At 52.6% G+C, this 25973-nt stretch overlaps 14 protein-coding genes across 14 annotated transcripts; 8 read left to right on the top strand and 6 right to left on the bottom strand.

Annotated features, from left to right (window-relative positions):
* Positions 1 to 563: 563 nt before the first annotated feature.
* Positions 564 to 1988, bottom strand: IAQ61_002509 (uncharacterized protein; the record flags this gene model as incomplete). The annotated part of the gene is made up of 1 exon (XM_003834360.2): positions 564 to 1988. One exon carries the CDS (start codon positions 1986 to 1988, stop codon positions 564 to 566), a length of 1425 nt encoding a protein of 474 aa, XP_003834408.2.
* Positions 1989 to 2394: 406 nt separating this feature from the next.
* Positions 2395 to 4776, bottom strand: IAQ61_002508 (uncharacterized protein; the record flags this gene model as incomplete). The annotated part of the gene is made up of 2 exons (XM_066095569.1): positions 2395 to 4676; positions 4737 to 4776. 2 exons carry the CDS (start codon positions 4774 to 4776, stop codon positions 2395 to 2397), a joined length of 2322 nt encoding a protein of 773 aa, XP_065954405.1.
* Positions 4777 to 5319: 543 nt separating this feature from the next.
* IAQ61_002507 (uncharacterized protein) lies at positions 5320 to 6633 on the top strand (the record flags this gene model as incomplete). The annotated part of the gene is made up of 1 exon (XM_003834359.2): positions 5320 to 6633. One exon carries the CDS (start codon positions 5320 to 5322, stop codon positions 6631 to 6633), a length of 1314 nt encoding a protein of 437 aa, XP_003834407.1.
* Positions 6634 to 6793: 160 nt separating this feature from the next.
* Positions 6794 to 8892, bottom strand: IAQ61_002506 (uncharacterized protein). Its single transcript, XM_066095568.1, has 3 exons — positions 8189 to 8892; positions 7399 to 8131; positions 6794 to 7348 (listed from the first exon to the last, which is right to left on the bottom strand). Exons 1-3 carry the CDS (start codon positions 8543 to 8545, stop codon positions 7200 to 7202), a joined length of 1239 nt encoding a protein of 412 aa, XP_065954404.1. The 5' UTR covers positions 8546 to 8892; the 3' UTR covers positions 6794 to 7199.
* A 139-nt stretch (positions 8893 to 9031) lies between these two features.
* On the top strand, positions 9032 to 10021 carry IAQ61_002505 (uncharacterized protein; the record flags this gene model as incomplete). Its single annotated transcript, XM_003834357.2, has 2 exons — positions 9032 to 9515; positions 9578 to 10021. Exons 1-2 carry the CDS (start codon positions 9234 to 9236, stop codon positions 10019 to 10021), a joined length of 726 nt encoding a protein of 241 aa, XP_003834405.1. The 5' UTR covers positions 9032 to 9233.
* A 615-nt stretch (positions 10022 to 10636) lies between these two features.
* IAQ61_002504 (uncharacterized protein) lies at positions 10637 to 12290 on the top strand (the record flags this gene model as incomplete). Its single annotated transcript, XM_003834356.1, has 3 exons — positions 10637 to 10801; positions 10852 to 11303; positions 11351 to 12290. The coding sequence occupies 3 exons, from the start codon at positions 10637 to 10639 to the stop codon at positions 12288 to 12290; spliced, it is 1557 nt and encodes a 518-aa protein (XP_003834404.1).
* Positions 12291 to 12555: 265 nt separating this feature from the next.
* Positions 12556 to 13251, top strand: IAQ61_002503 (uncharacterized protein; the record flags this gene model as incomplete). The annotated part of the gene is made up of 1 exon (XM_003834355.2): positions 12556 to 13251. One exon carries the CDS (start codon positions 12556 to 12558, stop codon positions 13249 to 13251), a length of 696 nt encoding a protein of 231 aa, XP_003834403.2.
* Positions 13252 to 13738: 487 nt separating this feature from the next.
* IAQ61_002502 (uncharacterized protein) lies at positions 13739 to 15856 on the top strand (the record flags this gene model as incomplete). Its single annotated transcript, XM_003834354.2, has 4 exons — positions 13739 to 14613; positions 14662 to 15094; positions 15141 to 15459; positions 15522 to 15856. Coding segments are annotated over 4 exons (1962 nt in total), but the record flags the coding sequence as incomplete, so codon positions are not given.
* A 610-nt stretch (positions 15857 to 16466) lies between these two features.
* Positions 16467 to 18705, bottom strand: IAQ61_002501 (uncharacterized protein; the record flags this gene model as incomplete). The annotated part of the gene is made up of 5 exons (XM_066095567.1): positions 18419 to 18705; positions 17950 to 18257; positions 17626 to 17898; positions 17170 to 17577; positions 16467 to 17118 (listed from the first exon to the last, which is right to left on the bottom strand). Exons 1-5 carry the CDS (start codon positions 18689 to 18691, stop codon positions 16467 to 16469), a joined length of 1914 nt encoding a protein of 637 aa, XP_065954403.1. The 5' UTR covers positions 18692 to 18705.
* A 382-nt stretch (positions 18706 to 19087) lies between these two features.
* On the top strand, positions 19088 to 20845 carry IAQ61_002500 (uncharacterized protein; the record flags this gene model as incomplete). Its single annotated transcript, XM_003834352.1, has 1 exon — positions 19088 to 20845. One exon carries the CDS (start codon positions 19088 to 19090, stop codon positions 20843 to 20845), a length of 1758 nt encoding a protein of 585 aa, XP_003834400.1.
* Positions 20846 to 21005: 160 nt separating this feature from the next.
* IAQ61_002499 (uncharacterized protein) lies at positions 21006 to 22068 on the bottom strand (the record flags this gene model as incomplete). Its single annotated transcript, XM_003834351.1, has 2 exons — positions 21006 to 21772; positions 21843 to 22068. The coding sequence occupies 2 exons, from the start codon at positions 22066 to 22068 to the stop codon at positions 21006 to 21008; spliced, it is 993 nt and encodes a 330-aa protein (XP_003834399.1).
* A 273-nt stretch (positions 22069 to 22341) lies between these two features.
* On the top strand, positions 22342 to 23045 carry IAQ61_002498 (uncharacterized protein; the record flags this gene model as incomplete). Its single annotated transcript, XM_003834350.2, has 2 exons — positions 22342 to 22350; positions 22419 to 23045. The coding sequence occupies 2 exons, from the start codon at positions 22342 to 22344 to the stop codon at positions 23043 to 23045; spliced, it is 636 nt and encodes a 211-aa protein (XP_003834398.2).
* A 720-nt stretch (positions 23046 to 23765) lies between these two features.
* On the top strand, positions 23766 to 24524 carry IAQ61_002497 (uncharacterized protein; the record flags this gene model as incomplete). Its single annotated transcript, XM_066095566.1, has 1 exon — positions 23766 to 24524. The coding sequence occupies one exon, from the start codon at positions 23766 to 23768 to the stop codon at positions 24522 to 24524; it is 759 nt and encodes a 252-aa protein (XP_065954402.1).
* A 216-nt stretch (positions 24525 to 24740) lies between these two features.
* Positions 24741 to 25940, bottom strand: IAQ61_002496 (uncharacterized protein; the record flags this gene model as incomplete). The annotated part of the gene is made up of 1 exon (XM_003834348.2): positions 24741 to 25940. The coding sequence occupies one exon, from the start codon at positions 25938 to 25940 to the stop codon at positions 24741 to 24743; it is 1200 nt and encodes a 399-aa protein (XP_003834396.2).
* Positions 25941 to 25973: the final 33 nt, after the last annotated feature.

The raw sequence follows: 25973 nt of genomic DNA, 5'->3' as shown, positions 1-25973 counted from the left end.
GAACCTGCCGTGTTATTGTCAAGGTGAGTCTGCACCAGCCGTAATCAACCAGCAGTTGATGTTTGCAGGTGAGTGTCGTATTTAGCAAACAAACAGGCAGTCACAAGCAGAAGACGCGCACGAGGCGCAGCTGACACCAAAACACAACTGGATGGAATGCATGAGACATATTCGGTAGATGCTGGAGGCCTCGTAGCCTGTGAGGGACAGCATGCAGATGATCGGATACGGTGTGTTGTGCAGAGCGGGGGTGAGAAGACATGGGGGGGGGGGGGATGGATGTTCTTCGTCCTTACCGAGCGCGCTAGGGCTGTGAAGGGACATCGCCGCTTGGAGTAGACGTCTATCTCGGACAGTACAAGGGCGATCGACCTGAGTGGCATTTGCGGTTGTGCGGACCAGATTGTGGGGGTGCGGGAAGGAGAGAATGGGAAATGATGTGGCATAGCCATTGCTTGTGAAACTCTGATAGGTACTAACTACCGGTAACGACCGGCAGTCCATTGCTCTGGACGAGAATGCACCCATAGCGTTCCAACCAGACCACGAATCCTTCCACAGCATCACCGCCGCCGTCCCAGATCAATATCCAGTACTTTGACCATATCCCCATTGCCCTGCTCATTCTGTCTCTCTGCACCAAAAAACGGCGCAACAGCCTTGTCCACCACCCCCTCAAACAACCCCTCAATCATCCCACTCAGCTCATCTCCAGTCTGCCTGAAATCCGGAAACGCATTCACCTCCATCAACCACGTCCCCAGCCCGCCGTCCTGGCCAACACCAACCATGAAATCCAAGCCAAACACCTCAAACGCATTGGGCAGCGGCTGGAAGTGAATCGACATGCCCCTCGCAGCAGCTTCAAACGTCTCCCCGGTGATGGCGCAGAGTTGCGCAAAGACTCGGTCTTTCCAGTCTTTGCCTGCCGTCTCGTGCACGAGCGTATCAGTCTTGTTGCTGGAAGCCGAGGACGAGAAATCAGGTTGCCGAGGCAGATCGTCTGGGAGCGACCAGAATAGTCCAACGGAGCCTTCGCGATCACCGCTGTCTTGTAAACAGGTGTTGGTGAGGTGTGCTTTCATGGCTTCGTCGCGGTCCGTGGCTAGTCTTGGGTCCCAGGGCGGAATGTAGTCGCGGGCTGCAAAGAGAGCGAGCATGGGGCGATAGATGTGGATTGTGAGTGCGCCAGTTGCGAGGACGTAGGTTCTGATGTGGAATTTCCGTGATGCTGATGCTGATGTTGGAGACTTGATTGAAGAAGGGGACGGCAGCAATAAGGGAGGATGTATATATGGCTGTGCGATGAAATGGCGGAGTTGCGATGTTATAATGCCATTGCCTTCTTGTTCTTCCTTGTCCACTTCCCGCCCACCATGCCCAGCATCACTCCTCGCGTCCTCCTCTTCGTCCTCCTCATCGCTCTCAGGATCCCACTCTTCAAAAATCTCCGTCAGTTCCTGCTCAGTGGAAAACAATCTGATCCCCTGGCCCCTCTCGCTCATCCCCGGCTTCAAAATCCACCACTCCCTCTCCTCCTCTTCCTTTCCCTCGGCCCTTTGCCAACTCTCCCTCAACTCCCAAGCCTCAACGAGAGCATCATCCAGAAACTGCGCATAGTCGACTTCAAACTCTACACTTGGTTTGACCCCCTTGCCGAGTACAGATTCAGGGTATTTGGTCACCCAGTTGGCCACGGTCGTGCTGAGATAGTGCTTGCGGATCAGGGCTTTGCGGATGACATATGCATTCGCCATGGACGTTGCTGAGTGCGACACGAGATGGTCAAAGTCGATGGATTCATATTGGACCCACTGGAGAAGGTGTGACGAAGGCGAGGGGAGTTTGTCGAGCGATGTGATGAGTTTGTAGGATGATTGGGCAAGACGTTTGGCGAGGGCAGAAAGTATGAGGGGCTGCACATAAGGGTCTTCGTAATTGAGAAGACAGTAAATCGTGTCATCCGCGTTGGTCTCCTGGACTGCCATGTCTTGCCAGGGGCAATTTCCCGAGTTTCGTGTTTTGTCAACGATCTGCCGTGCTGGGCTTGCGGCAATGTCGCTTGTTTTGGTTACGCAGTTTCTATTTATGCCTACAGTAAGAAGTCCTCCGGAGTAATGATGCTGCTACAAAGGAAATGGCGGGTAGTAGAATTCGAGACGACTATGAGAGCCCCTTGAGAGTGACAGCAAGGAAATTCGTAAAGCGAGGCAACATGGAATCCTCAAGACATCAAGGCCCAAGACCAGAAAAGTCGGAATGGCGGCTAACTCGCCTAACGTACCGTAACCCCAACCAATCAGCAAGCCGCAAATCAAACGCCACAACAACCAACCACCCATTGCCAACCATGGCCCCCTACGTTATGGTGTCTGTTAGGGATATCGCAAAGCATTATACAACTTCCAAATCATCATCGTCATCATCCATGGCCGCAATCAACCCAATGTCCAGACCACCCAGGCTCTCTCGTCCTGGCTCACGGATGCCCTTCTCTGGCAGTAGTAATCGCGCTTTCTTCTTGACGGGACTCGCGTCTCGGGTGCCTTGGAAAGCAGATTGTATCACCTTCTTGGGTGATGGGATGCGACCATATCTGAAGCCCCAACCAACCGGATCGCTTGTTGTGGTCGACTTGGTGGACGCCGTCCGCTTGCGCTTAACAGGTGCGAGGGACACGTCGGCCGATGTGCGGTTGAGCAGACTGCTGTAATCCGTGTCACTCGCCTTCTCTGCCTTCATGCCAGTCGATCCTTGAGCAGATGTATAGCCACGTGCGGGTAGGTTTTGTGTGCCTGCTCCCTTGACCTTCATGTAGTCGCCTCCTGTACTGCCATCACCCATTGTCCCCAGCTTTTTTGCGAGCTCTCTCTCCTTCTCCTTCTCAGCAAGCTGCTTGCGAAAGCGGTCTTCCCGGCCCACACCGCCCTCCCACTGCTGGCGGTCCCGATCGATGAGCCTGGCTGCACCACCCGGTGCTGGTGCAATATAGATTGTCTCGTGAAGTTCGCGGTCATGATAGCGTCCTTCTCGTTTCAATTCAGCACCCTTGGGCGCCCCCCTGTTGAACCGTCCAAACATGCCGCCGCCCCGTGGGCCATTGCCCATGCCAGTCATGGTATTGATCTCCATGCGTCCTCTTTTGCTTTTCTCAACCTGCAGCTGAATGTGGAATTCGCAGTATTCGGTTTTGCGACTGTCGATCCAAGCCTTGCATCCCTGACCGTCCGCCTTCTTGGCATGGCAAAAGTCCAAGTCTCGGGCGCGGCCAAGTTCCAGTATCGTGTCGTCGGAGCTGGAGAGCTTCAGATTGAATTTCCCATTGTCACGGCCTCGTGGCGGCATAATGTCCGGGTTCAGTACTGCGATTAGTGTTCCAAGAGGCAGTTTCCAGAACTGCGAGAAGCCAGTGTCGAACAAAAAGAGGTCCATTTCATATTTTAAATCGGTCAGTTTTAGGACCATAAACTTGCTTGTGGTATCACCCTGTTCCTGATTGCTCTTGGACTGGTCTTTGGCTGCGTTCTTGGTGCTGTGAGGTGTTGACTTGGCACATATGACACCTAGGACAACATAGTCGTTCTCGTAATCCGGTGCATCGTAGTCTGGTGGTCTGACAGTCTTCAGTAATTGCGGAATGGTCAGGATTGTTTTGCCCTCCAGCGCTCGGGTGACATCATTGTGCGGCATCTCTCGTGACTTGAGATGTAGACCCGAGTTTGCCTCGAAGCTTACTGCTTCTGTGCTGTTGTCTCGCTGTGAGATCTCGGCGTATTTTGCTGCCGTTGAAGTTGAACCAAAACTGCTGAAAGACGACTTGGATGCTGACGAAGGTGGGCGTGAGGCATCGGAGAAGGAAGATCGTGTGAGTCCAGGACGTGGTGTAGATGGAGGTTGAGGAGTTGAATTCGATTGGCTCTGTGCTCTGCTGTGCCCTCTCGCGGGTGGGGGTAACATGGTTTGCGAAGACGTGGTGCCTGCACTCAACGAGGATTCTGGTCTCGACGCTGTGCGCTCTCTTAGTCCCTCGATGCTGTGAAGGCCGAACCCTCTGCTCCGTCTAGTCTCGATCTTCATCTCCTTGTCTTCACGTTCCTTCTCCTTGATGCGACTCTCGGCAATGCGTTCGCTGAACGACTTGATCTTGGGCGTCTCGCATCTTCTTTGTGAATCTGCTCGTGAGAGTCGGCCGCTCATACCAGTGCCCGGTCGCTTCAGACTGATGTCCCGCGCCTTCAGGCCCTTGTCGATGCCGAGTAGGACCCGCGCCGGGCTTTTCTGTTCCTCTGGCGCACGGCGGATCCGCACAGGCGAGTGGGGGACTTGAATATCGGCGGCGGGCTGGAACATGTTTGGTCTTCGTGCGGCCTGCGCATTGTCGGCGCTGGAGGAAGGGGCACTGCTGCCAAAACTCTCGCTGTCGGCTGCTTTCTTCTTCTGCAGGGCTTTGATCTTGAGTCTTGCTTCGATTGCCTGAAGCTTCAACTGCAGGGTTTCTTCGTCTTCCTCTTCTGTGTCATCGTTTGTTGTGTGGAGGGACATGGGGCGACGTTTGCTAGGGGAGGGTGACACTGAACCGCGCTCTCGCCGACTTTCGTACTTTTTGCGACCCGATGGCGAACTAAGGAGGGCTTCGGCAGGCGACTGCGGCGGCCAGTTGGGCTGGTTGTTCTGAACTTTAAAACGGTGTCAGTGCTGATGCGATGCGACGAGCCCCCGGATTGTGTTTTCCTTACCGGTACCTCGTCTAGACTTGGGGCTCTCCCGTACAATCATGGTTGCGGTGATGCAGATGCACTAACACATCCATTTCACTCCAAAGTGCGGCTGGACTGGCTCCCTATCGAGGTAGGTACTAACGGATCCACACGCTCGACTGAAACGGGACGACGAGGTCGAGGACAGGCAAAAAAAGGGTGGAGTGAATGGGCGCAGCGGTTGTTGGCGTTGTTTGTGTTGACCCGGATTGACGCTAAAAGCGGAGGTGCATAGCCTAGAGTACCGTACCGGTATTCCTACAGAGGGACAGGCCCAGGGACAATTCACACTGGAGTGACTGAACCAGACCAAGTTCACTCATTTCATCTTCATCCTGAAACCGAAAAAGTGGCAGGGGTTGACGCGCTTTTGGACGCGTTTTGCTTCCTTGGGACGCGACTTGCTGACTTGCGAATCGACCACCATCTCTCTCCCCTCGGAACATCAACTGCATGCCAACAGGAACAGTAGCACTACTCACATCCCTCTCTTGGATTCAATGACATGACAACAACATTGCACGGAACCAATACATAATTTCGTCATCTCTCCCAAAGCAAAATGGCCCGGACACGCTCCAAACCTACGGCGAAAACCAAAGAACCATCCCCAGAACCCGCTCCGTCAACCGTCAAACCCCTCCCCAAGTCCACCACCAACCCACCAAAACTGTTCGTCCTGCCAAAAGACACTTCCAAAGACGCGCGCATAGTCACATTAGACAATCCCGCAAACGGCACACCGTCGCGCTACTACTTTTGTCCACAAAAAGGCTTCTACGAATTCACACGCATCGCTGCGCCAAAGAGGGACTGCAAGAGTTGGCTGATCACGGGGGATGCAGAAAGCGAGCCTGTCGACACAGAAGAGAGTGGCTCTGTGCGAATAGGAAGCGGCTACATCACCAGCGCCGCCGACTTGTTCATCGCGACGCCCATCGACCTACTCTTCCTCATACTACCGGCGCTGGCGCCCCAGTCCGCAAAAGACACAAAACAGCATTTCCTAGCCTTGGACGATTACCTCGACAAGCTGTCCAATTCCTCGCACCACTGGAAAGTTCTTCTGTCGCAACATCCGTCATGGAAGGACAAGGTGGAGAAGCGAATGCAGGCAGTCTGCGACACCGTAACCGCAGCCGACGAAATCATGTACCGCCTCTCGCACACCAAACTCAGCGACGTCCTCGTCAATAAAGCCCATCGCATGGTCAAGCGCGGACTGCCGCCCTCGCTCGAGGAGAAATTCGTAAAGACGCCGCTCGAAGTGCCGGTAATGAGCATACGGCGTGAAGACAGCACCATAAGCGTAATCGACGCCAGCACCGAGACCAGCACCGGGACAACAGCTTGCACCACCACCATTGAAACATCATCATCGTCATCATCAACGACAACAACAGCAATAACAACCCCAGACGACGCACCCACACCCTCCACATCCACCACCACACCACCGTCAGACTCTCAACCCACCGACTCTCAACCCACCCCCTCCACCCCCCCAACCATCCCCCCCCTCCTCCGCCTCCGCACCTCCCTCTCCTACCTAACCTCCTACCTACCCCCGACAGTCGCCACCGCCCTCCCACCCCTCCCCCTCTTCACCCCCCTAACAACCCACCTCGCCCACCTCTCCACCCTCACCGCCGCTGCCGCCGCCCAGCGCAGCATCTCCGACAACATGACGCGCAAGCGCGCAGTGCAAGAAGACGATGAGCGCGTGGCCGAGCGCGAGGAGAAGAGGCGGCGCAAGGAGGAGGAGGAACGGAAGAAGAGGGCAGAGGGGAGGGGCGTTAGGGCTCTGCGCAAGGTGGATACAAGTGGGATGAAGAAGATGAGTGCGTTTTTTGGAAAGGTGGAGAGGAGGGGTTGAGATTGGAGGGTGTGTATGGGAAGGGTTTCGAGGGGGGCATGTGATGCGATTGAAGGCGATATAGATCTAGGACAGTGTGATTGTGATTTAGTCTTCTTTACTACGCTACTCAATCTACTGTCCTATCCTATCCTATCCTATCCCCTTTCGCCATCCCCGTCCCCCCTCCCACCCAAGCACAAACAACAACTCCTCTCATGACAAGCATCATCACCATCCAGCCACTGCCAAAAGCACACGGCACGACACGCCAATCAGAACCCCTCACAAGATTTCCGCCCTATTCAAGCAGAGGCAAACATGAATCCATCACCCTCATTACAATCACCAGTTAGATTCAATCGTGGGTATCCTTTAATTGATAAGCAAACGCTATACAGACCATCATCGCTGTAGGGAAAATCAACGCAACACAGGTCATTTGTGACGTGCCGTGCCACGCAACGTCTTCGTGAGCAATGTTGACGCCTTCACGCGGTCAGCATGCAACATAGACCGTGCCGCTATTCACTCTTGACATGATGCGGTCAACGCTCAAGAACGGGCTGCGAAGCCATTAGATGACGTCAAAGGGACATGGGAGTAGTGGAGTGCTCACTTCTCGCGCGCTTGTCGCCCGTCTCGCGTTCCAACACCTCGCCGCTGCGCTTCTTGCTTGGCTGAGAAGAGCTGCGCGATGATGACTTGACACGCGACCATGAGTCAAAGGAGATTTCTAGACAATCTTAGTAATGAATCCATCTCATTTCATAGGGTGTCACATACCCTTTCTCAGTTTGCGGACAGTCGGCGGTGGCGTGGTTGCAAGCATGGGCTCTGAAGCAACGGCCTTGCCCTTTTTACGGCTCGGCGTTGCGGGGACCGGGACTTCAATATCAGTAACAGCCTCTTCGTCGTCCTCCTCTTCGCCGTTTGCAATCTTGCGCTCCTGGATCTCTTTTTGGAAGAGCAGTTTGGGCTTCACGGATGAGCGTGTCAGAGGGCGGTGAGCCTCATAACCAACTTGGCGACGCATAGCCCTTTCGTCTGCAGACAGCTCTTGGTCATCCTCGGGCGCGGAGTCTTCGTCTGACTGTCCGTTGTGGAAGCGACGGAGAATCTTCTTTCCACGGAAGATGTAGACCATGCCCTCGTCACGCTTTGCAGCTTCGTTCAGCCTGGCGGTGCGCTCCTCGGTTTCCTTTGTTGACTTTTGACGTGTCGTCTTTGCGCGACCCTTGCCCTTCTTCGGAGTGAGAAAGGGATTCTCATCAGGCGCGCCAGGCGTAGGAATGCGCTCTTTGGAATCAGTGAAGATGGGGATTTTCTCGCTTTCCTCGTCCATGTGTGCAGAAAAGGATTCAAGGGTGAACAAGTTCTTTGTCTTGCGAGATTTGCGCGGCGTAGGTACAACCTCTTCAATAGTGGCAGGCCGCTGGGGAAACAAGATGCGAGAGGTTGAGCTCAAGTCACCAATCTGCCGCTTGCGCGGTGTCTTTACAGGAGTTGGTAGCATGTCCTACAGCACTGTTAGCGTGCTTTGTGGCTTTGAAAGGCGGTGCGGCACACTACTTACAGATGGCATGGCGGACAAGAAGCGACGTGCAGGTGTAGGTGCAGCGTGGTCGCAGTCTGAATCGGCTGTCTCCAGACGGGTGCGACGTGTTGAGCGAGGGGAGCGGGCGTGGTGTTGTGGAGAGACGGGCGAGGATGGAGGTGAGAGGGCCAAGTTGGCAGCGCGCACAATAGATGGCTTGCTCGACGCTGTAGGAGTCACGGCGCGCCTGGTCCGTGGTGCGGGTTGCTCATGGTGAAGGTGAGCGTCGCGTTGGGCGGCCACTCTGCTGGACCGACGCGGTGAAAACGGCTCGTAACTGGTTCCTGGCGCAGGCGGTGTGTGAATGCGACGGGGCGGAGAAGGCGTACGCTCCATGATTGCGGAGTGTCTTCCAGGCTGCGACAGTTGGCCGTTGTGGTGGTGGTGGTGTTGTTGCGGTTGTCGTGTCTGGAATAGTAATGATGTAAAAGAAGAAGTCGGTGTTTCCAGAATCAAAACAACCCAAGACGGAGCTTTGATGTCACGGCGCTTAGTTAGATAGACAGAGGTTCAAGGGCGCAATTGAATGTGAGGGTGAGGGTGAGGGTGAGAGTGATGCCCATGTAGTGGTGAAAGTTTATTGTGTAGCTGGTGACGATGTTCGCTTGTTGATGCAGCAGCGGAGTGGAGACGACGATTGGGGGGGGGAGGGGATCTCTCCGATAGGGAAGGTTCGAGGCGAGAATGAAGGGAAGGGACGAGGTTGGAGAGGTGGCTGGGGGACGCCTTCCTTCCCGGCGCCGGGGGCCGCTTGCCCTGGCGCTTGGCACAAGTGGACGGGCAACAACGCACCGCCAACGTTTGTGTGGTGGAACACACACTCAAGCAGTCTAGTGACTCTAGTAGTGACTCCCCCCCCTCCCCCCACCAAAACACGTCAAACACGTCAAGTCAAACACGTCAAAAACACCCACCCATGCCAGCACTAAGCAGCCTGATCTGGTCCAAATTCAAATAGGTGGGACAAACACCAATAAAGTGTCCAGAACAGCAACATATACATATAGTTTTCACTCTTGCCACCATGGATCCACCCAATATGGGAGCCTTGCACCTTTCCGACTCTGATTCCGACGCCCTCTTCGACACCCCTGCCGCGCGTGAGAACAAGAAGAACACGCAGGATGCAGACACAAAGGCAGCAGAAGCTGCAACAGGCGCAAAGACACGTGCAAAAGAGTCGCACTACACAGCAGAAGAAGCACGCGAAGTGGCACTGCGCAGAGAGCTCGAGAGCATACGCAATGTCAACAAGGTCATAGAAGGCGTGGTGGAGAGCCTGCAAAAAGCAAAAGATAACATGGCTGTAGGTGACATTTGTGTGGCGATGCATTGGTTTTGATGTGATTCTGGCTGATGAAAGACTAGACTGTCTCTCGCACTGTCCAAAACGCGTCCACACTATTACAGACATGGACGCGCATCCTCTCGCAGACAGAACATAACCAGAGGTTGATCCTGAACCCACAGTGGCAGGGCGCTTCGCAGGATCTTGCCGACATCGAGGAAGAGGAGTCGCACCGCCAACAAGCTGTACAGCGTCGTGCGGCGGAAGAACAGGCTAGGAGGGATGCTGCTGCTAGGCAAGCCGAGGAAGAGCGTCGAAAGGCTGAAGCCGCGCCCAAGACTGGTACAAGAGGCAGGGGGAGGGGCACACGGCCACGAGGTGCATCGACATCAGCCAGTGGAAACTATGTCGGGGTCGGTGGGCAGGCTGGACGAGGTGTCAGTCGTGGTGACTCGACAAAAGGCCGTGCTGGCAGTGGAATTGGGCGTGGCCTGCCGCGTGGGAGAGGCAGGGGAACGAGCTGAGTGAACAACTCAATTGGTTTTGTTTTTGCGTAGACTCGACCAAAGCCATGCATGCCTACAGCCTTCGCCGCATATATACACATATATCATAGGCCATGTCTTACAGCACCCTGGGTACGCAATGTCGCCTCTACACATTCTACTGCGACACTCTGGTCTACCGTCCGACACGCGAGCAACAACTTACCTACTATCCATCCGTCAAGCATAATGGGCTATCTAGGTGGCTGCATCGCTACAAAAACATCGAGGATTCTAAATCACGGGCGCATGCGACTGGACTGGAGCCAGAGGGACAATTTGTCGATTCTGAGCAAGCTTCTGTCCTTACTCTTCGGCTGTGGTATCGTCAACAGTGCGTGTGTACCGGTACCTGCAGCTGAAGGAAGCTATGATGCTGCGGCTAGAGCTGGCGGATGCGCTTCTGGAAGAGGCAAGGCTGGAGGACGCCCCCCACTTCACGTCGAGTCGCACCCCGCCATACACTTCGCTGTCGCGCGACGACCGAAATAAATATTCCCTTCTCCTCAATTCCAATCGCCCTATACTGCCGTCTCCCTTCCTGTACCTGTCCTTCACCCTTGCAGCTCTCATATTACACTCTTTCCTTTTGTCATGGCTGTTCCCACCGCAACGTCGTTGCGCGACATCTATGACGAGGACGCGTTACCTATAGAGACGAAGCGATGGGACAGCTTGCTGGCAAGGTTCCAAGACCTGTATGGCAAGCAGGCGGAGTTTGTGGCTCGCAGCCCGGGTCGAGTCAATATCATTGGCGAGGTGTGCTAGTTGTCCCTTTCTTGAGTTGCTTCAATGCTCACGATTCACAGCACATTGACTACTCACTGTACGAGGTACTACCCATGGCCATTACGGCCGACTTCATCATGGCGGTAGCTGTGCGGCCTACAGAAGAGAAGCCCAGGATACGGATAGCCAACCTTAACTCGGATAAATTTCCTGCCCGCGAATTTGAGATTCCAGAAGGCGAAATTCCCATCGACGCCTCGGAGCACGAGTGGACTAATTACTTCAAATCAGGCCTGAAGGGCGTTTCGCAGCTACTCCAGAAGAAGCGGGGTGGTAAATTCACATCTGTCGGTATGGACATTGTATGCGACGGTACCGTCCCAAGTGGGGGTGGTTTATCCAGCTCTGCATCCGTTGTCTGTACCAGCGCTTTGGCCGTGTTGGCGGCCAATGGCGAGGAGAATGTCGACAAGAAAGAGCTTTGCGAACTTGCCATTGTTTCTGAGCGTTCGGTCGGTGTAAATTCTGGAGGGTGCGACTCTTTCCTCCTCCGGAACGAATAGTGCTGACGTGATTTAGTATGGACCAAGCGGCCTCCGTTTTCTCCCTCCGTGGCTCCGCCCTGTACGTCTCTTTCAAGCCCAGCCTCGACTTCACAAACATCGACTTTCCTCAGACGGATCCCGAACTCGCTTTCGTTACTGCCCAGAGTTTCGTCGCCGCGGACAAACATGTGACCGCACCAGTCTGTTATAACCTGCGTGTGGTAGAATGCACCCTGGCCGCCGTGTTCCTTGCCAAAGCCTTTGGTCTCAAGAAGAACCTACCCGCGGATTCTTCGCCCCTAGGTGTCAGTCTTCGAGGCTTCCACGACACCTACTTTGAAGAGAAGGAGGGTGTAGCAGACAATACCAAGGTATCCGTCGCAGACTTTGAGACACAACTCCACAAGCTCGTCCAACATACGGAAAATTACCTCCCACAGGAAGAAGGTTACACGCGAGAACAGATCAGCGGGCTTCTCGGCATTTCCGTCGACGAACTAAACGAGCGTTACATGTCAAAGTTCCCTGTCCGCGCTGACAGGTTCATGTTGCGCCAACGTGCCCTCCACGTGTTCACGGAAGCCCTCCGCGTTCTCAAATTCCGTGCCTTACTCTCATCGCCGCCATCTAGCGGTAAAGAGCTCCTTACTTCCCTCGGCGAACTCATGAACTCGACACAAGATTCGTGCCGCGACATTTACGACTGCAGTTGCCCCGAGCTTGACGAGTTATGCGAGTTAGCGCGCGCTGCAGGTTCCTGTGGGAGTCGACTCACTGGCGCTGGGTGGGGAGGATGTAGTGTGCATCTTGTACCAAAGGACAAGGTGGATGCGGTCAAGAAGGCATGGGAGGAGAAGTACTACAAGAAGAAATTCCCTGGCATCACCGCGGAGAAGCTCGCTCAGGCTGTGGTGGTGAGTAAGCCTGGAGGTGGAAGTGTGTTGTTCAGACTTGGAGGGCAGAGGCTTGTGTAATTGATGGGTGTGCAGTTGGGAATTATGACGGATCCTGAACCAAACAACTGTCATCAGCAGCCTTGTCTGGTAGGTCGAGATTCACGAGATGGAGTATATTCAGCATTTAGCGTACCTTCCAAAGTATGGTACACTGCGAATATAATATATTCCATCACACAACCTTATAAAACCTCTTCGTCTCCATAGTCCCACATCCTCCCTCCTTCATATCTTACATCTCATATCCAACACAACAAAGCACACACGCACACAATTTTCGTCAATGCGCACACTGTCTACCTCAAATTACACTATAGCTCACAGCAAAAAGCCACAAGACAAATTCTACTCACTATACATAACCATCACAATGTCGAATCACCGTCAACATCAACATCAACGCCAACACCGCCGTCACAATCGCCAACACAACATATCCTCTCCTTTGACGGCCCCGCCATCACCGCCATCACCGCCATCACCGCCATCACCGCCATCATCGCCATCACCACCAGCAACGTCGGCAGAACCAGAACCATATGCCTGCCCACTCTGTGGCTGCGGTCTATGCAGCTGCGCGGGCCTATGGCTCCCATCACCACCCCCCTTTACTTACATCCCATTCGACACCCACGGCAAGGGCCAAATTGCGCAAGATGCGCACATAGGCGCTTGGGTGTATCATATCGATCCCTGGACGCAAGAATTCTGGTGGCTCGAGACGGCTGCTGGGCAGGGTGCTGGCGAGATCGTGGAGCACTTGGGTTGTGCAAGCGGAGAGGGGGAAGCGGAGCACGGTGATCCCGTGGAAATGGGGACGGGAGAGGTAGGTGGATGTGGAGATGGGGATGGGGCTGAGAGCGGTGATTACGACTGGAGTGGTAATGGGGTGGTGCAGCTGATGGCGGAGGAGTCGCCGTGTGCATTTTGTGGACGCGAGTGCTTTTGTCAGTTTTTGAAGTTTTTGGAGGATGAGTGAGGGGTGGGGGGGGATTTTTGTTTTGTTGGTGTGTGGGTGTGGTGTATATACTGGTGGTGTGTTGAGCATGGCTTGTGTGCCAATTGATAGTCGAGGGTCTTCTGGGTGGGGTATGATATATAATAGAGGCCCGCGCTGTATGCCGGGTCACCGCTGAGTGTGATATTAGATAAATTGAATTGCTGGATTCTTTATCCATATGCTGCACAGTTCAAGGTGATATCTGTTTATATTCTGGGTAGTTCACTGTACCTCTATTGTGCTCCTTGCGAACACATGCCCACACATGCGTATTTGTAGGATATCCTGCCCACCTAGGTCGAGATTCCTTACAAGATGATACAAACACAATCTTCACTGTACAAGTTCCAATTTGAGCACATGCAATGGCCGGGATTCAATATGTCAACTTCGCTGATAAATAATGGGATGGCTCAGGAGACGCAGTCACAGAGTACGGTACCTGTAAAAGCCTTGGCCAATCAGGTCGCTCAGCCACGCTCGGTTAACTTACCTCATCGCGCGCGACGCATACATTGTCCCCATTCCACCTTCTTCCAACTGGCTGCGACATGGGTGCCGATGGATTTCTAACATGCAACGAGCAACACGTACGAATAGGCGACCGGTCTCAAAGGCATGTGACGCCTGTCGACGCCGCAAGATTAAATGTAATGGATCCCAGCCATGTTCAGGATGCCTGTCCTCAGACTTGATGTGCACCTTCAAATCACCCCGAGGACTTGGAGGCAACCGAGGTGCAAGGGCGACAGTTCTCAATGAATTACGGGCAAAACAGGACGGCAACGAAGCTCTTTCGTTCCTTTCTTCTCCTCGGACTTTATCCAATACGGACGGGGATGTATCAGTAATAGATGCTGCCATTACGTTTGACCAACACCACATCGACGCATGCATACACATGTACCTCGACCCCATACATCAGGTCGTACCTCTCCTGAATGAGGCAATTTTGAAAACAGAGGCCTCACAGATGGATGCATCGCGTGTCTCACGTCAATTCATGATCGCTTTTTGCGCATACGTCGTCACATTCGGAAAATTGACCGATGAGGGCGAGCCAACGTCATCTTTTTTCACCAACCCAGAGGCTGGGAAACATACGCTGGAGACTGCTCTGCTGGCTCAAGACCTTGGTAGAGTAACACGGCCAACTCCCCATTCAGTTTACATTTCCTTCTTTCTCTATGGCGCCTACGCAGGCCAGGGCGATTACCGTCAAGCCTGGTTCTATCTCAGAGAAGCCACCACGCTTTTCATGATGCTGAAGACTGGTGGCCATCCTTGGTATGATGAGTCTGCACAGAGATCCATGTTCTGGGTCTTGGTCATATCGGAACGGTAGGATTTCGTAGCGCTTTTTGCAATACCAGGCTCATCGTTTCTTAGATCCCATGCTGTGCGCAGGAATCGGCCCATTACTCTCCAAATCACTCCATCTAGTCCACAGCTTGCGTCTTTTGGCCAAGGGATGCTCGGACTCGCATCAATTTTCCGTCCGCTGGACGAGATTTTCTTCGCGGTTTGGAATGGATCGACCCGAGATTGTTCCAAGGACTGGCTCCTCCGATTAGAACACGATGTCAGGACAGTAGTACCGCCAGTACTTCACGTATCTAACGGAGAAATCGCCAATATTCGCGTGACCCAATTCTGGCTGCAGATCAAGCTGTGGGAGCTCTTTCCTCGTTTCGGCTTTCTGTCAACTGAGTCTGTGTACGAGTGCTTGACCTTTAGGTATCCCATAGTCATTGCGAGAGACATCACTGTCTTGGCTATGAAGCTACCCTTAAGCAGCTTACAGTTGCATGGAGTTGGAATGGTACGTTTGATATCTTCATCATTCGTGCCAATACTAATATCACTAGACCGAGAAGATTTTCGACATTGCTTGTGCTCTTGCAGATGTCCTACCTTTTGTGTCCTCTCCAGTCTCACAGCTCGAGCTTAGTCCATCAGACTATCTGACGCAGACGATATCGTTAGTTGCGAAGCTTCCAGGAGGATCAAACAAGTTCGTCCCATTGCTCATAGCCAAAGTGAAAGAACTCTTGCCAGACTTGGTAAAGCCAATATGTGAAGTCATTGAACTACCACATCTGGCCTTTGATGATCCCATGAGCCCAGATACACGTTTCATATACGAAGAAGAGGTTGGTCGAGGACTGTATACGGATCTCAGAAGAGGTAGATAGGCAGACGAAAGAGTTTCATTCAGGACCATGACCTAAACACTCCGAAGTCATAAGGGCTATGGGAGCAACTGCTCATTGGTAATCAACCATCCTACCCAAGTGAGCGACTCGAAACAATACGAACTCCTTCGAGACCCCGCTGCCACGAGAGTTGGCGCCATCGTCGAACCCACTGTTCGCCCACATACGTAGATGTCATTATCAGTCAACCGCCTGCACCGCTTATCCGTCTCGGGAACCACCGGCGTCGGTGCCTTCCCGCGTCCCTAGCCTCTACAATCCATGGTCGCGTTTCCCCCATCCTGCGCGCTCGATCCATCTTGTCAACATTTGTAACCCAACGCTTTGAACAAGGCGACAATCATAATGGTGAAGCACAAGGTGCCTAGAAACATGACCCAGAAGGTTCCCAAATAGAGGCAATGCTAGATCTGCGCAATCTTGACGTAGTAGAGGCTGGGGAAGGTGTCGTACAGTCTGTGATGTCTAACCTAGTATGTCTGGGTCACAGCTGCAGCGCTCAAATAATTGCTCAAAGAACTGCCCCAATGGCTGCTCGAAGAAAAGGTGGCTGGTGGCTGTGGGCAGCACGAAATATAGGAAGACATAGGCGTGGAAGGCGTTTCGGTAGCCAGTCGACAGTGTTGTGCAGCGAAGGAGGATGTAGCATAGGACCTACGAAACAACAATGCCGAGGATGACACACAACTCTTCCGAGCCCTTGAAGAAGATGAGAATGAGCAAGGGGCTCACTAAGAGGTAGGCGGTGGTCTTTGGTGACAACATTGTTATCAAGTGGCTTCAGTGGAGGTGGTAGCGAGGGTGGCTCTATCAAACGACACATCGAGCTCAGTAGAGCCTCTGCCTTGTGAGATGGGTCGCGTCCAGGTCTTCATTGAAAGTTGACCTCAAACAACATCAAATAGTAGCTCTTTGTTTTTGAAAGCTAGAGGGATAGTTTCATGGCCATGTTCTATATCATGGTGTAGGAATGTTGGTTCACTCCTTCCACTCTGGATGTGCCGCTGCCTTCTCGCTCAGCGTCTTCTCCAGACCATGTCCAGAACCATATGGATCGACGTGGGTGCTGGCAAACTTCCTCGCACTAATCTTCTGCTCAAACAGCATGTCCAGTTCTCCATATGTTCTACCCTTTGGCTCAGGGAGCCTGAAGTATACCCAAACCACGACGCATCCGCAAGTTCCGGCCCAGAAGAAGGCAGTCTTTGCACCCCACGCCCAGTTGGCCTCTCCGAGTTGATAGTTGGTAAGCACATTGACAACAATGTTGGAAATGTTGTATAATGCGCGGGCAAGCACGATCGTCTTTGCTTTCAGCCGGGTCGACGACATTTCAGATACGATAGAGTAGGTGACCGGCCCAATGGTGAAATCGTACACGAAGACGAAAACGATGAGCACGGCGCCAATGGCCCAATTCGAAGCTTCAGTTCCAGCAAACGAGCATGATCCGACGATAATGAGAATCAAGAAGAGTATGCAGCCACCCGAGAAGTGGATCGTCCGTCGACCAAAGTGTTGCATCAACAGCCACGAGCCCGCTGTACCGATCAGTCCGAGCGCGAGTGAGATCATCGACATGTTGAAGGACTGGACTGTGGGTAGTCCAGCCTTTTGCATAAAATATGCACTATTGAAAGTCAGCAGGCGGCCTGCAGAGGCGCCACAGTCAATCACTTACAAGTAGCCCATGATATTGGTTCCACAGATGGTCTGAGCGATCCACGCAAAGCAGACGATCTCAGTTCTGCGAAGATCGGTACCCTTGAACAAATCGGACCATCTGGTACCCTCTGACATATTCTTCTCCATCTCGTTGGTGTGTTCAATCATGGCGATTGTCTCGTCGGCGTTGAAGTTTGGATCCTTCTCAGGCGATGTAAGGCGAAGAAGCGCCGCTCTGGCACCAGCTCTGTCGCCCTTGCGAACATGCCACCATGGACTTTCAGGTGCAAAGAAGACTCCGATCATGATTGGCAGTGGCCACATCCACTGGAGGGCAAAAGGAATGCGATACGCCCATTGGTCAGGGCGTTGTACACATGCACGATTTACTCCAGCTGCGATGAACTGACCAAATACCCAACACCTGCTGTTGTTAGCCAGTTGAGTGAGAAAACTGTCCAATGCTGCTCACATATTTACAAAGGTCGTCAAAATCGGTCTCAGGCGCACCGGCGCGACCTCGGATGCGTATTGTGTTGTGAGTGTCTGGAACATGCCCCAAGGGATACCGCAGAACACCTCACCAATCACCAGCGTTTGTACGTTGGGTGCAAAGAAGAGGATAAAGATGAACGCATTCATTGCCATCAAAGCACCCATCATCGTCTTCCGATAGCCATAGCGTTCACTGACGAAACCGTTGATGATCAGGCCAATAACTTCACCAGCCCGTGCGCCGTTGGACCTAAATCGTATCAGCACAAAATCGCTGTTCTACAGGGGGAAAAAGTCTTACAATGCGCTTTGCCAGCTTGCCCTGACACCATACCTCCCAGTAGCAGGGTTCAGGACTCCATATTTTCGATTGAACTGTGGGCTACCGTACAAACTACCAAGAAGCGCGAGATCGTAGCCTTCCATGATCAACGCACTCGAAAGCACGACTGACCAGCCGACAGCTTTTGGATACAGCTTGATGGCCTGGATTAGGCCCATGGACTTTTCATCCTCGGCTGCATGTTGAGCCTCCTCATTAGGGGCAACAAGCTTCGTCTCTGTTGACTGTTGATGTTCTTTATCTGCCATGTTGTCGAAAGGAGCCGACTACCTATGAATTGACAAGATGGCTCGGATGAGGTGTTGGAGCATCAGTCGGGCAATCGATGGGTTTTATACATGACGATCTCGAGTATGGTGATCGTTTACAGAATCAGGAAGTGCAAATCTGCGGGTTAGCGAGATCTCCACATTTTCCCTGAACTCACCCCATGGCGCCCCAAACTCGGCCCCAAGACGAGTCCAACTATGCCCAAAATATGTATCCGAGGTAACGGGAGACTTCTTTGGCGATATTTCCACGAGTCTGGTTCCTGGAACTGTGACGGGAGCAACACGGAGGCAGGTTTATTGCCTGTTTCGTCGGTGGATCCAAGTCGGAAGCAAGTCGGAGGCTGGACGGAAGCAACGCGGTACCGACGCGGGAGGGAATTGTAATCGCACGCGACTGGCTGGCCCGCTTCAGACTCCGGACTCCACATTGCAGGTTCGAATACTGGGTCGATTAGGCAATTGAGTAAAGATCGACGAGTTGCGTCTGGCAATGTACACAAATGAGGACAGCGACGAAGTGTTGACTTCACCTATCCTTTCGAATGCTTCCCTTTATCCGAGTTCTACTGTCACTGACCAGTTGACGACCAAAGCCGTTCCTTTAATAGATATTATATCTGCCATTGGTTAACGCACAATAGAGCAGCGATTGCCTATCACCCGATCATTCTCTTTCTGCAATACCTGTTTGGAAACAGACCGTTTACATTCTTATGGAAGCAGCCACATGAATTGCAAGACTTGAAGACCAAGGGAACAGATTCAACCCTACAGCGGACGCAAGATATTTATTAAAAGTACCATACACGTGTGTCTACTGTACAATGTCGCCGCACGCAGACCCGTTACATCATAAGCGAGTCTGGTGGAAAGAAGCCACGTTCTATCAGATCTATCCAGCGTCGTTCAAAGACAGCAACGGAGATGGTTGGGGTGATATTCCTGGAGTACTACAAAAAATCAGCTACATCGCTTCTCTCGGTGTAGATGTAGTATGGCTATCGCCCATGTTCGACTCGCCTCAAATTGACATGGGCTACGACATATCAAACTATGAGGCCGTTTACACCCCCTATGGTACCGTCGAGGACGTCGAGAAACTCATTGCAGCATGCCACAACAACGACATGAAAATCATTCTGGACTTGGTCGTGAACCACACCAGCGACCAACACGCGTGGTTCAAGGAGAGCAGAAGTTCAAAGGACAATCCCAAACGAGACTGGTATTTTTGGGCACCTGCACGCTACGACAAGAGTGGTAATCGTATGCCACCGACCAACTATCGCTCCTACTTTGCAGGAGGGACATGGACGTGGGACGAACACACTCAGGAATACTATCTCCATCTATACGACAAATCGCAACCAGATCTCAACTGGGAGAATGAAGAGTGTAGAAAGGCGATTTACGACTCGGCAATGCGATTCTGGCTCGACAAGGGAATTGATGGCTTCCGAGTGGACACGGTCAACAAGTACTCCAAGGTACTACCGTTTGTTGACGCACCCATAACAGATCCGACGAGCGATATCCAGCCAGCAGCACAAATGTGGTGCAACGGCCCGCGGATGCACGAATACATCAAGGAGATGAACCGCGAAGTTCTCTCCCACTACCGCACATACGACAATCAACAAGTCGTGACAGTCGGCGAGCTATCCATGTGCCCAGATCCCGAGTCGGTGATTCCCTACGTCAGTGCCCTGGAACGAGAGCTAGACATGGTCTTCCAATTCGACATCACCCACCTCGGCCAAGGCCCGCCGGGCTGCAACGACAAATACGATTTTGCGCAGTGGCACCTACCCGAGATGAAACGAATCGTCGAGAAATGGCAATGCTTCATCGAAGGCACCGACGCCTGGACTACCGTCTTCAACGAGAACCACGACAATGGACGAAGCGTCTCACGATTCGCCAACGACGCACCCGAATGGCGACGGCAAAGCGCCAAGATGCTTGCCCTCTGGCTCATTGGGCAAACAGGCACCTTATTCCTGTACCAAGGGCAAGAAATCGGCATGATCAACGCGCCAAAATCCTGGGCAATGGACGAGTACAAGGACGTCGAGTCCCAAAACTATTGGGCTGAAGCCGTTCATCTCGCACACGACGGCACCGATCCAACCCGCAAAGAGAGAATCGCATACGGACTGCAGCTCATGGCGCGTGATCACGCCCGCCTCCCTTTCCAGTGGGACGACAGTGTCAACGCTGGGTTTTCGACGGGGCAGCCGTGGATGAGGGTGCATGACGAGTATGCTGCAATCAATGTGGCGAAGCAGGAAAAGGAGACTGATAGCGTATTGGCGTTTTACAAGCGCGTGCTAAAGCTGCGTAAGGAGCATAAGGATGTTTTTGTATATGGGACGTTTGAGCTTGTGGATGCGGAGGGTGGGGAGACGTTTGTGTACAGGAAGAGGTATCAGGAGAAGACTGCGTTGGTTGTGTTGAACTTTACGACGGAGGTGCAGAGGCTGGATGGAACGGAGGGTATGCAGTTGCTGGTGAGCTCGTATGCGAAGGCGACTGGTGGCTCGTTGCAGCCGCTCGAGGGGAGGATATACATAGACTATTAGCTTTGTTTGAATAGATGTTTGGGATGTATGGCGCGGTCGTTATTTCTTGGGGTATAGTATAATGCAACGCAAAACATGCTCTATTTGCCATGCCCTATCCTCTGTACATGTCTCGTCATCTCTCTCGCTCTCTTGTTTGTCTATCCATTCGTCATCAAGCTCATTCCATTATAAGAAACTTGGATAATGTCCCAAATGACCGCCCAATGAGCGGGATGTACTTGTATAACTCATCGTACTCCTTGCCGACCCAGCCCACCATCTTCCCATCCCTTCCCACAACGCCCAGGCCACCCGCCAACCACAATGCCGTCACCCCCGCCGACAATCCATTCAAGACATACCATCTCCTCTTCCGCACCAAGTCTCTTTGCTCCTCCGTAATCTTCACCTGACTAGGCGTCCACCCCATCCACTTGGCCGCACCCCAAACGAAATGAAACACGCCCACACCCACAAGGGCCGAGAAGCCCGCAAACGAAACAACAGGATGTGATGCGAAACCATGACTGATGTAGCTTAAATTGATCAGACTCGAATCACCATGTGCATACAATGGCAACAGCCTCGTAGTCCAAATATGAAACCCTGCAAATGGGACCAGTGCATAACCCAATATACTGGTGCCACTCAGCGCCGGCCAGGGAATTGTTCGTTTATCTGTTCGGGTCTCTGCTCCATAGCGGCGGAGGGCTTGACGCCGGCGGTATAGCCGCAGAGCAATGCCCGAGGTGATATGTGCGGCGAGGGGGAGGGCGACGAGTAGAGGCTCAGTGAGGGTTGATTGGTAGTAGGGCCTCGTGAGGAGTAGGTAGCGGTTTGCCTGTGGGACAGAGCGGGTGGCGAGAGGGATGAGGGATGTGTTTGCTATGTGGAAGGCTGAGAAGAGGGTGAATGCGTAGGAGGAGTATTTTTGGATACGTAGGACTGGGGGTTTGTGGTTAGTGATTTGATTCTTTGGGGGGGTTTTAGGGTTACAGGCAAGGGGTAAACGTACGCCACCAGGCTGGTCCATGGTCGCCTAATCGTAGACCCAGGGTGTTCATTCGCCGTATTCCTCTTGCTTCTTCGCTGTCGTTGTTTGGACTGCCTCGTGAGGCGAAGTAACTGCTTTCCTTGTACTGCAGTGGCTCTTCTTCAATAGGTGAGGGGTCAATTTCCATGAGTCCCATGACGCCCGCTTCCTCGTCTTCAACCGGAGGCAGCTCTGGATCGGGCGTCATCTTGTACTGATTGCCGAGTGTATGGTGTTATGAAAAAGTTGGGCATGATTTCGAGAGGGTGGGTGGATTATTGGGATGACGTTGATTCGGTGAGTGGACTAGGTATGTGGGTCTGTGCTTGACCGACGGCAGGTGAGCCGCAACACCAAAAGAAACATGGCGACTTCACGACTTGACAACTTTACTGTACAGTTTGATAGAAACGGGTTTTATCGCGCATTACGTCTGCAATTCCTGTCACAAACTGGGCAGTAGTCCTGTTGCAGTACCACGATGCCTCCAGTGAGCTCCTACAGTCTCCAACAGCCAATGACTAGCCACACCACTTTTCTCTAACCTGGCCTCACCAGCGAAATAACCCTGTCCCCAATGCCGTTCGCCTCTTCAACTGCGCCATATGCGACAAGGGCTATCCTCGCCAGCTTGACTATGAAAACCACCTCCGCTCCTACGATCACAACCACAGGCAACGCTTGGCCGACATGAAGAAGTTGACCGCCAACAACGACAGCGAGGGCAACAAGCCCAAGCAAGGGCTCGACATGCGCACCATCAACGTTGAGGATGCGAACAAGAAGCCTGGAGTGGGTAGTCGATTTACGAAGATCGGTGGGGGAGCAGCAGCGAGTGGCAGTAGGTTCAAGAAGGTTGGTGTTGCTGTTGGGAAGGAGGCAGAGAAGAAGGAGGCAGACAAGGAAGAGGAGGAGCCTGTTGTCCAGAGCGTGGAAGTTGACGTTGCAAATGTCAGACATGGGGAGAAGGAAAGTGCGACTGAAGCTGCTTCGCACCAGGTAGGGGAGGCACAGAAAGAGGTTCTGGCCACGAAGAGTGAGGGAGGGGAAGAAGATGGAGATGAAGATATCACGTGGGAAAAATACGATTTCACTAAACCGACTGGGTGTGATCATCAGAGCTGCCCTGGCTGCAAGACAGATGGTATATGGAATGGCGAGTGGGTTGCACTAGGACCAGAGTGAAGAAGGATCAGTATATCCGCGTGAACAGCACTTTTGCTGCCCTCCAAAGTCCATGTCTGAAGCCTGGCCTCAGATATACAAGGTGAGTACTTATAAAAGAATCAAAGAAGCAGGTACAGTACATCGGTTGGTTGTGGTTACCATTACACCCCGATACTTCTTTACTCACAAAGTACCCTTGCCAGTCTACACCTCCTCAAACACCTGGCCATCATATCGGATCGCTGCCAACAAATTTCTGGCCACAATCCTCCATATATCATCTCGAACATCTATACACCGCGCATGACACCCCACCTACCCAAATATGTCGTCTTCCACGAATGAATGTCAGGATCCGCGGCGGATGCTCCATATGTTGAAGTACATATCTGAGCCCGAGCGCGAACAATGTATTGCAGGGCTATCGCACAGCCTCATATTGCCAATTCTCAAATACGCTTTGGAAGACATAGACCTATTACAATAGTTCGTCGATGAAACAAATACAATCAAACACTCGGCTAATCTCAGTGGCTGTCAGCGAATATCTTCTCGCTGCAATCAGCTCCCCTTCTAATGCCGACGATGTCCAATACGAATTGCTTCAAAAGTTCGAGTCATTCGCGTCCGCTGCAGCAAGGGAAACGGCCCACGGATCCAACTTAAATTTTACTGAAACAAACTGGCCAGGGGGTGCGCAGACAGGAAGGGTATCATTCAAGATTGAAGAAGAAGATAATGAGAAAGGAGAAGAAAAAACAATCGGTAATTTCCACAGATGGTCCATCTTTAGGATATACTAACGCCGCAGCTGACCTGCATACTATTCCACTGCAAGATGACAAAACACTCATGACATCCAACAATCAAGGCAATAGCATACCTCTGGGTGAGGCATACGCACCCCATTCTTTCATTAAACACGATCACTCAACCCTCCAAGATCGCTATCTGATGAGCGTCCACTCGGCGCCCGCTTTATCTTCGACTCCATCGTTCCCCTCCTTGAATCCTCCCCAATACAACAACACCATAATATCGACACTGTCTACCTCAACCTCGGGCGAACCGCTAATACCATCCGCGTCTCCACCTCGGAAGCGCCGGCGCCTAATGATATCAATCCCACCCAATGACAGCCTAAGACCCATAGACGATCTGCCACTAACTGTAGATGTGGAGCTCCGTACCCGCTTCGTCAACTTTTTCAGATGCAATCGGACTTGCCTTAAACAATTTGGCGGCATGATACGCAACCCCGCAAGTCAACTGGCCAGTGATTCCTGCATTCAAGGCATCCTTGGGGACGAACCCACCACATACAGATATGGTGGACAGCACAAAGTCAGCGCTGATGATGCTTGCTCCAGGCGAGGGCATCCATGCACGCACATTAGCTTTCATAAAGGGGATCCTGTGCTTGTTTTTGTGCCGTTATCTGAACGGCTTAGAGGTGAAGCAGGGTGGCAGGAATTAAGGTTTTGGGTTTTAGGTTGATGGGGTTTTGATAGTGTACATGAATGATGTGCGTGTTTTAGGACATAGAGGCGCTTCATGCTATCGTTATCATGAAAAGACTGTGACAATTTTCTAGCAGCACACTTATTTCCACTCGAAACATATCTTATAGGGGGACTGTTTGTTATAACAGACGAGAACATGTGAAAGCCATATTAGACTACTGACTTCTCTCACCCCTCTCCCCTCTTAGCACTACACCTCTTTCTCACCTCCACAAACCCTAATCCTATCCAAGAACCCTTCATTAACAAGCGGATTATGCAACTCTCCAATCGTACTCATACATGCTGCCGCAGGATCCCCACTCCCACTCAGACTCCCCGCCCAATACTCATTTCCGGGCATACTGTTCCCATCCCATGCATAACTGAGCACCAGCAGTTCCTCAGTATCCAGCTTCGCAGCGGGATCGCGCTTGCTGAAGAGAACCCTGATGTTGTGAGCCGCCGCCGCCGCCGAGACACGATCTTGAACGGCGGAAGAAACATTGATATATGCGAATTCCAGCGTCGTAAGATGCTGCAACTTGCCCGGGGACAGCGCAGCCAAAGCAGCGGTAAAAGTATCGACATACAATTCCGGCTGCGCATTGTCGTACTGCCACACCCCCAGCCCAAGCCCAAAGACATACAAATACGCGGTTGACCCTGTCTCTCTTGCCCGCGCATTCGCCTCCCACAATAACATGTCGACTGTAATCCTCATACGCGCCATATACATCTGGTCATCAAACGACACGCCCTTTTGCGTCCTGGCCATAAACCACGCTTCAAACAGGGCGACGAGCTCGGGATGCTGTATCGTTTCCTTGCCACGGGGGAGAACATACACACTATCCATCCGCCCCTGTCTTTCGAATCGCGCGCCCACAACCCCGATAATCACCCCGCGCGGCTGGAACGTCCCTGGTGCACCGTGGACGCTGCTATTGAAGCGCGAGCCGCTGTTGATGAAGTGACTGTATCCGCTTACACCGAGTAAACTACCCAGCATGATTTCGTCGTAGCTGAGATATTCCTGCAATGTGAGATATTCGTTTTCGTCCTGTGCGGCCGTGCCGTTACGATCCCATTCTTTGCTTGCATTGTCGATGCTGCGTCCGTCGCGGAGAATGGTGAAGTCCAAGGCGTTCATGAAAGTGAGTGGTCGCTTTTCGAGCAGCCGGGCGACGAGGTGGCGCCATGTGAAGGAGGGGGTGTAGAGGGTTTTTTCAAAGGAGGAGCCATGTAGGCGTTTGTGGGTTAGGAAGGCGGTGGCGAGGGTGGGGAAGCGTGGGTGGATGATGATGTGGGTGGAGAGGGCGTCGGAGGTGATGGTTTGGGGGGAGAAGTTGGAGATGAGGTTTGTGGTTGTTGGAGGGGGAATTGCGAGGCGTGAGTGATTGAGGGGCATATTAGGTAGGCTGATGTTGATTTATTGGGATGA

This window comes from Plenodomus lingam, assembly GCF_022343315.1.
Source record: "Plenodomus lingam strain CAN1 chromosome Unknown contig_14, whole genome shotgun sequence".
NCBI lineage: Eukaryota > Fungi > Ascomycota > Dothideomycetes > Pleosporales > Leptosphaeriaceae > Plenodomus > Plenodomus lingam.
Note: the sequence above shows the minus strand (reverse complement) of the source record. Positions and strands in the feature narration are given on the sequence as shown.